This window comes from Cyrtonyx montezumae, unplaced genomic scaffold (assembly GCF_038088225.1).
Source record: "Cyrtonyx montezumae isolate F1298 unplaced genomic scaffold, pur_monq_1.0 scaffold_17, whole genome shotgun sequence".
NCBI classification, from domain to species: Eukaryota; Metazoa; Chordata; class Aves; order Galliformes; family Odontophoridae; genus Cyrtonyx; species Cyrtonyx montezumae.
In genome coordinates, this window is record NW_027071903.1 from 1,920,712 (window position 1) to 1,928,682 (window position 7,971).

Consider the following 7,971-nt stretch of genomic DNA (forward strand, 5'->3'; position numbering starts at 1 on the left):
TTAAAGCTTCATAAACAAAGTTATAGCTCTGGCTGACCCACTGTGCACAGAAATTGCTTTTTCCAAGTTTTTTTACAAGCACAACAGCACTGGGATGCTCCAGAGTAAGTTGTTGGTTTAGTAGGTGGGTAAAGAAGGTCAAGAAAAAAATGGTTTGGAAAGCTACAGCGTAACTAAAGAGATGTTTGGCTGCGTTCCCACTGTATCTCAAAGTGCTTCCAAATGGAGATAAGACCTTCTCCTTCTCTCCAGCATTAAGGCTCTTACAAAAAGCTAGGTTTAACTGAAAGACACTTGGGCTTCCGTTAGCAAACACACCACTCAATATGCTTCCATCATGAACTAAGACCTAGTTCTGCCAGTCTATCTTAATAGAGGTGTACGAAATATGCAGTGTTACTTCAGTACAAGATCAGGGCCGTAATATTCTAACACGTGAGACACTCAGTAGGTGCTGGCAATACGTTTCTTTTGTATTCTGTTTCTGTTTCTGTTAAGGTCACAGGGATGAGAAAACTTGGTGAGGAACTAAAACCAAGCTATAGAACAGCTACTGTCATTGTGATTTCCTACGAGACCAGAAAGAGGTCCAGAAGAATTAAAGGAAATGCTCTTTTCCCATCAAATTGACAAAACTTTTTCTTCAGAATCCATCAGTTCAATTACTCTGACAGAACCAGACCCTCAGGACACAAAAGTGCTCCCAGTTCCCATCCAAGTCAAAAGGTTCCATGAGAACTTGATGCCACGTAAGCTGTCCAAGATACTCACGAGAAACCCAAAAGAACATCACATTGAATTAATAGAATTAATGTCATTCCTGAAAAACCCAAAGAAAATCCAAAACGTTCAAGACTCCATCTTGCAGCCCTCCTGGAGATCATGGCAGCAGATCCAGAGAAGGGCCAGAAAAACACACCAAAGGATGGGACAGCCTGGGGAAGAAAAGGCTCTGGGGAGACCTGAGAGCGGCCCTTCAGTACCTAAAGGAGCTGAAAGAAGGAAAGAGACAGACTCTGTAGTAAGGTCAGCTATGACAGGACAAGGGGAAATGGGTCCGAACTAAAAGAGGGGAAATACAGATTGGACTAAGGAGGAAATTTCCTTGATAAGGGCAGTGAGGCACTGGCACAGGGTGCCTGGAGAGGTGGTGGATGCCCCATCCCTGGATACAGCCAAGGTCAGGCTGGACGGGCTCTGTGCACTGGTGGAGCTGTGTGTGTCCCTGCTGGTTGCAGGGGAGCTGGACCAGATGGCCTCTAAGAGTCTTTTCCAACCCAAACGACTCTACGATACCAATATGAGTTTTGCCACTCTGAGCTCCCGGCTGCCAGCACCAGGCAGCAGCACAGCCTCAAAAAGCAAGCTAGGAAAGCAAAACCCTCCACTGCTCATATCAATCTAAAGCACAGCTTTGAAGGCAGAAGTCGACATACTCCGTCACCCCAACGCTTTTATTGATACACTTATTTTTATATATATGGCTTTTCTTCAACCGGTCACATCTCATCCAGCTTTGTGAAATCTGCCTTTTTTTTTTTCTCCAGAATTAGGGAGAAAAACGTGTTTTCCAAGCAGCGCGCTCCTGCACCGACACCTGAGCCCAGGAACTTCGCTCAGAAGGGAAATGGAAACCAACCTGCGGAGGGGAGAGCCACGGCCACGGCCGAGCTCCTGCCACCTCCATCCGCCGTGCTGCAGCCGCGCCGCGCGTGGACTTCAAAGCAGAACTCTTCCCTCGCGGCACCCCTCGGTGCTCCGTCCTTCCGCCACTACGCACCACTTCTCCCAGCGCTTCATCCCAAGCCGGCTCCGGACGCAGGAGCGCCGACGGCCGCAGCCGTCGCCCCGCCCGCTCCCTCCGCCTGCAGCCGGACCGCCGTCCCCGCCGCACCTCGGTTATCCGGCAACGCCAATCCGAGCATCCTCAGCCGACTTACGGCGCGGGGCGAGGCCGGGCCCGCTCCGTCCGTCAGATGAAGTGGATCCAGGCGGTGCTGTCGGGGTCCTGCGGCGGTCCCGAGGAGGGGGAGCGCGCCCGGCCCCGCAGGCGGTAGTTGGCTCCGCCGTTGTTGTCCCAGTACTCGGCCCCGGCCACGCGGTAGCGGACGGCGAACTCCAGCGCGGCGTCGGGGCCGGCGGCGGCGGGGCCCAGCGGCAGGTGGAAGGCGAAGCGGTCGGTGATGCCGTCGGCCGGCCCGGCGGGCTGGTAAGCGGCGGGCACCTCGGAGCAGCTGGCCCAGCGGTCGAGCGTGTAGCGCACGGACACGGCTTTCTCGTAAGCCACGTTGAGGACGCGCACCGCGCCGCGCAGCCCCGCGGGCTCCGAGCGCACCCACTCCAAGCTCACCTTGTGCTGCCGCACGCGCTCCGCGAAGCCGGGCCCGGCGCCGGGCTGCGGCGGGAACAGCGGCTCCAGAGGCGGCGGTCCGAAGCGCAGCGGCTCCAGCTCTCCCAGCGCCGGCGGCTTTCTGGTCTTGAAGAGGTCTGCGTGGCGCGGCGGCGGCACCTGCGGCAGGTCGGCCTCGCAGAAGTGCCGCACGGAGATGAGCTCCAGGCCGAGCGAGTCGGCGAAGCGCACGGTTTTGCGGCGGGAGGGGCTGTGTCGCGGGGCCGGGCGGAGGCCGCGCTCCCCGGGCGTGGGGAGCGACTTGGCGCGGCGGCGCTGAGCGGGGCTGGGCGGCACGGAGGGCAGCGACGGCTCCCGGCCGCGGGGCGGAGGCGGCTTCTCGGGGGCGGACGGCGGCGGCGGAGCGGGGTCGCCGTCGGGGCTGCAGCCGCCCCTGCAGCGCTCGGCCAGGCTGCCATAGAGGCAGGCGCTGCAGCTGAAGTTCCGCGGCAGGTAGAGCCGGGGCGGCGGCGCGGGCACCGCGCTGTGCAGCGAGGCCGCCTTATCCATGCGGGCGGCTGCGATGCTCGGCGCGGGGCCGTCCTCCTGCGGCCGCGGCCGCTCAGCCCCGCGGGCCGTGCGGCGACGCTGCGGGGCCGGGATGGGGCGCGCCCCGACTCATCCCGCCTCCGCCCCGCGGGCACGGCGCGCGCCCCGCCGCCGCCCCACTGCCAGCCCCGCGCTGCCGCCTTCTGGGTCTTTCCTCGAGGAGCTGGGTCGGGAGGAGGAGGAGGAGGAGGAGGGGGAGGAGGAGGCGGCACAAGCAGGGATTCCCCGGTGGAAGCGCGGAGATGCATCGCGCGGCGCTGCGCCCCGCCGAGCGCGGACAGAAATAGCTGCGAAAGGAAGGAGCAAAGCCGGGCTCGGGCAGATTAAAGGGGCCGATGGGGGACGGCTGGCTGGCAGCTCGCTTCTCGCAGTGTACGTTTAAAGGAAGAAATCCAGCTAATCCGCGCTAATGCGGTTACGGTGCATCTGCTGAGGAAAACGGACGTGGCCGGCACTGCCGCGGTTTGATTTAATGACGGCCGAGCGCTGCTCCGATAGCCCATGAGAACCGGAGCTGGCGCGGGAGCCGCCGGGAGCCGAAGCACCGTCTTTCCGTAATCTGGTGCTCGTTTTTAATGAGTAAATTGCATTAAAAACAGTGATCCCGCCAGAGGCTGAGCCTGAACTGTGCCGACGTGTAATTCCCGCTTAAGCCCCGAGCTCTTCCACCTCCGCCATCCCGCTGCGCTGTGTGCCGCTGCCGCTCTGCGCGGTGGGCGCGCAGCGAAGGGGTTAATGATGGGCACCGAAAGCCGCCGCAACACGGGGAAAGCTCCCGGCTGTCTCACGCTACAACCGTCGGCTTCAACTCCTTCCCAGGTTACGTGCCGAAGGTCTTCAATGACGCGTTGGCAAGGAGGAATCGTGCCTCGCACCGCTGTGCCCCGCTGCGAGCTGTTGGGCCGTTCTCAATTCCAGTGAAGCCAAACAGTCTTGCTTTTTTTGGCGTGTTCAAACCTCGTTTGCTTCCCCAATTTAATAATATTTCACGAGGAAAGGAAAAAAAAAAAAGAAACACCAACCCCTCTCTTCACTGGTGACTGTAAGCTACACAGCTTATGTAATAGAGCTGGAAAATGTCTGTTCCTCAAAGTTAGTAAAGAGAAGACATTTTAAAAAATAAGAAATCCTGTGAAAAGGAAGAAAAAAAAACCCAAAACCCAACGTGGTAAGATTAAGCTGCAGAGGGGCATTCCTATGAACTGAGTTGTGTCGTGACAACTCTGATCACAAACTGCAGTTCAGTTTAGCTCGTGTCATCATCACGTGAAACCTACTCCGTTTTTTTGCCATCTCTTTTTTTATTTTGCAAAAAGAAAGAGCAGAATGAGAGTATGGAGATGCACGGCCACTGTAAATAATGTCACAGATGATCCCTGTGGAGTAAAGCTGAAGGGAGGCTTTTAAAAACCAGGAATTAAATGGAGCTTAAATGATGAAAACTTGGATGCAGCAGCTGATCCTACAGGTGCTCAGATTTTCACCTGCAGTTTCTCATGAGCAGCTCAGCATCGCCTCTGCTGGGCACTGAAATGTCCTCCTAATAACGCTGTCCTGTGCAGACCTTCCAGCTGACACAAACAGCTGAAGACAGCCTCTGTTCTGCACGACCTGCTCAACCCTGACACTTCTGCAGTGCCAAGCTGCATTTCAGGTCAGCCTGAAGCCCGAGAGCTTCCAGCCAGCCTAGCTGCATCCCATCCTCTCTTTTGTTATCATTTAAACAATTCAGAGGGAAAAAAAAAAAGGCAGAACTGATCCAAATCACTGAGGGCAATGAACTGGGAGCTCTCTTCTGTTGCATTTATCTGTTTGTTGTCTTGGCTCCAGGTAATCTAGGAGAAAGCAGATGCTGGTGCTGGGCAGCATTAAGCAGAACTGTGATGGGACCATTAACAGGGAGAGGAGCGTCTGTGTGCTGGGGCTTATCCAAAGTGGCCGCTGTCACATGTCCCACTTCAACTTTCCAAAACGGGTTTATTTTTAGGGAAGAGGACTGTGGTGAGATAAATTGGATGTATAGACAAAGTGCATTACGATTACATCAGCTTTTGAGATGAAGCAGTGACTCAGTACGTCCATTCAAAAGGTCAGCTTCTGCTCTCATTCACATCCATGCAGCTCTCCTGGTGCCGATGAGCTGTGTAGATGTTATGCTACAGCATCACCCAAGAGTTCAGTAATCTCACATGACTACATGAATCTGACACTGATATCTGCATTGACAGTGTGCAAGCCTCGCGTGATATGTTTGTTCTGTAAGCAGATATTTAAAAATACCTCCCTACACTGCTTCATGTTACTGATTAACTCAGGCATTATGCATTTTCCCTGAGAAAATACCTGAAATATCAGAGAAATGCCAGACCAGAGTTAGGGTGTATGCCAATGCTGTATACAAAGAGTGTTAAGTATTGTGTTGAAGAACAACAATCTCAATCCTTTACATCAGTTTTTATCCTCACCTAACCAGGATGTGTGGTCTTTACCTACTAAGACATAAGCTGTATGATTCATGGGATTTTTACTGAGGATGTCTGATCTCAGGGGCTAGTGAATGATTTCCATAGGACTGCATGTTCTGATGAACACAGAGGTGACAGCCTGAAGGGTTACTGTGTGGTTAGGGGTCTGGATTTAATATATATATATATTAAAAATCAGGATCCAAAAAGACCTATGATCATAACAAGAAAATGGAGTTGTAAGAGTTTACCTCAGTTCATGACCTTGTGAGTCTGCCTTCTGTGTGCCTTGATGGAGCTCAACGCAATTTCATTAGGTAAGCATTAACCACCTCTCCAGACTCCATGATTGGCTTAAGGTTTTGGGAAAGTGGGGAAGCTAAAAAAAGCCCCAGTTAAGACCACAGTGGAAAAGCAATAAAGAAATAAATAAATGGAGACCTACCTTGTTCATTTGGAGAAGAATTTTTCCTCACATCCAACCTGGTTGCTTGTTTCCAGCACGGACAAAGTGGCAGCTGGTGGGGGTGGGACTCCTGCAGCCCTGAAACCTGTAACTGCTTGTCCTGGACACGGGGGAGTGAAGGCACTTTGGGATGCCTGCAAGTGCCATGTTTTGGCAGGAGTGCTCACAGCTCTGTCCTAGTGCTGTGCTGTGAAGGAGCAGAGGACCAGGTAGTGCTTGCTCTTGGTTTTAGAAATTAGAATACATTCATTTTGGTTTTCGTTTTTTATATTTCTTCTATTTAAATATCTGTTGGTTGGGCAGCTATCTGTTGTACGAGATTAGGTTGGTTCCTTATACTGCAAGATCCACTCACTGCATTCGTTTCTTCATCCCCCTCACAGTTTTTCTTTCATTTCCTATCTGGTCATTTCACATCCATTTATTTTCTTATAGGCAATTCTCTTCTTATTCAATTCTTAATGCTCTCCACGCTCTCCATTTCCTTTGGGTGCTGTCAGCATCTTCTCCCCCACCTCCCATCCCCCCTGTTCTAGGCCAGCACCGCCTCGTTTCCTCACACAGAGGTGTGGGTTCTGTGAACTGTCAGAGCAGCACTCCTCGGGATCACTCCCCACCACCAGCCCCTGGCACCAGGGAACACAGGGAAGGGGAAGCTCTGCCACAGCAGCACCGGTGCTCCCCTCATCGCTCGGGGAGGTTCCCTCCTTTCAGAGGGCTGGAGAGGAGATAACATTTTTTTTTCTCCTTGAAAATCTGCTTTGAAACGATTTCGTGGAGGTGTGGGCATTTATTTTGTGGATCACTTTTACACATAGTGAAGAAAAGCTGTGTGACCCCTCAGGCAGCAGTGTTGACCTGTCTCAAATAAACACATCAGAGATCAGATGAGTCTGTTCCCTCTCAGCTGTACACACACATGGAAGGCTTGTGATAACTCTCTGCTCTCTTTTTCAGTTCAGAGCTCTTTCAGAACACGAGGTAACTGGATAGGAATTACATCTGCTTGCTATTTTGTACTCACAAGAAAACTCAAATAGCAGGAGTGCTTATTTGCATCAGCAAAGACTATCTCCTCTACATTTTTCTCCTGGCAGTGCTCTGGGCTGCCTTAGATTGAACGTTTGTCTGTGAGCAGGTGCATGGCTGGGGTAGAACCGATCCACTCGCCTGCTTTCAGCTGCAAAAACAAGTCAAGCACTTTAAGGCAAACAAATCTTCCAAGTGCCTGTTCTGCTTAGACATGTTGCCAGCTGTTGACAGAAGTGCAGGTCAAGAAGCCAAGACCACAAGGCATCAGCTGAAACCAGAAAACAAGTTAAGTGTAATGCCCCCATCGCTGATACCGCTTCAGGAAGGGGAGTAATGTTGATCAGGGAAGTGATGCTGATCCATTCTAGTAAGTCTAACTGCTGTTCTACAACATAAGGTGTTACATCAGAAACGTGTAACAAAACCACTGCTCAAACACACCAAGGTGAAAAGAAGAGCCTGACAAAAAAAAAAAAAGCCAACTGTATGTGGAACTGAGGAGCTGTGAACAATCCAGAAGCCACAAGGCATACAGCAATAAGACCCCAGGCACTTGATGTGCTTGATCCACGTGACTTTGAATCCTTGACTTGAAAATCTTCGCAAATACTTCCACCTGTGAAAGATGCCACTCCCAAGGACACTTCAGAACCTTCTTGGAAGAAGAAAAAAGCCATTAGCTCTCAGTGGTACTTTGGTTGAGATGGCTTCCTGCAGTCATGATGCTAAATGAACAGAGCAGAAGGATAAAAAGGGAGCTGACATCATGAATGATAAATGAGGGGAAATGCAGAAATTCATGAACCATCACAATTTTTCTCAAGTCATACAGAGGTTGCACTCCTGCAAAGAGATACCGAGCAGCTATCCTGGGACTGTGCTCTTACATCACACAGAATTATTGTAGCCATTTCTAATCTCGTTGCTTCAAAAAGAAGCCATCACCACGCCTGCATGCAGATTCCACATACAAAACATGGTATCCAAGGCTCTTTAGTTTACAATGTCAGGAACAGGTGTGTTGAGGTCAAGGAAGGAAACACATCAGAATTCTGGTGGCTCCACTGCCT

General features: G+C 52.0%; 1 protein-coding gene across 1 annotated transcript; it reads right to left on the bottom strand.

The window, feature by feature from the left end:
• Window positions 1-1,972: 1,972 nt before the first annotated feature.
• PPP1R3E (protein phosphatase 1 regulatory subunit 3E) lies at window positions 1,973-2,899 on the bottom strand. Its single transcript, XM_065734235.1, has one exon. The coding sequence runs from the start codon at window positions 2,897-2,899 to the stop codon at window positions 1,973-1,975; it is 927 nt and encodes a 308-aa protein (XP_065590307.1).
• Between the last annotated feature and the right edge of the window lie 5,072 nt (window positions 2,900-7,971).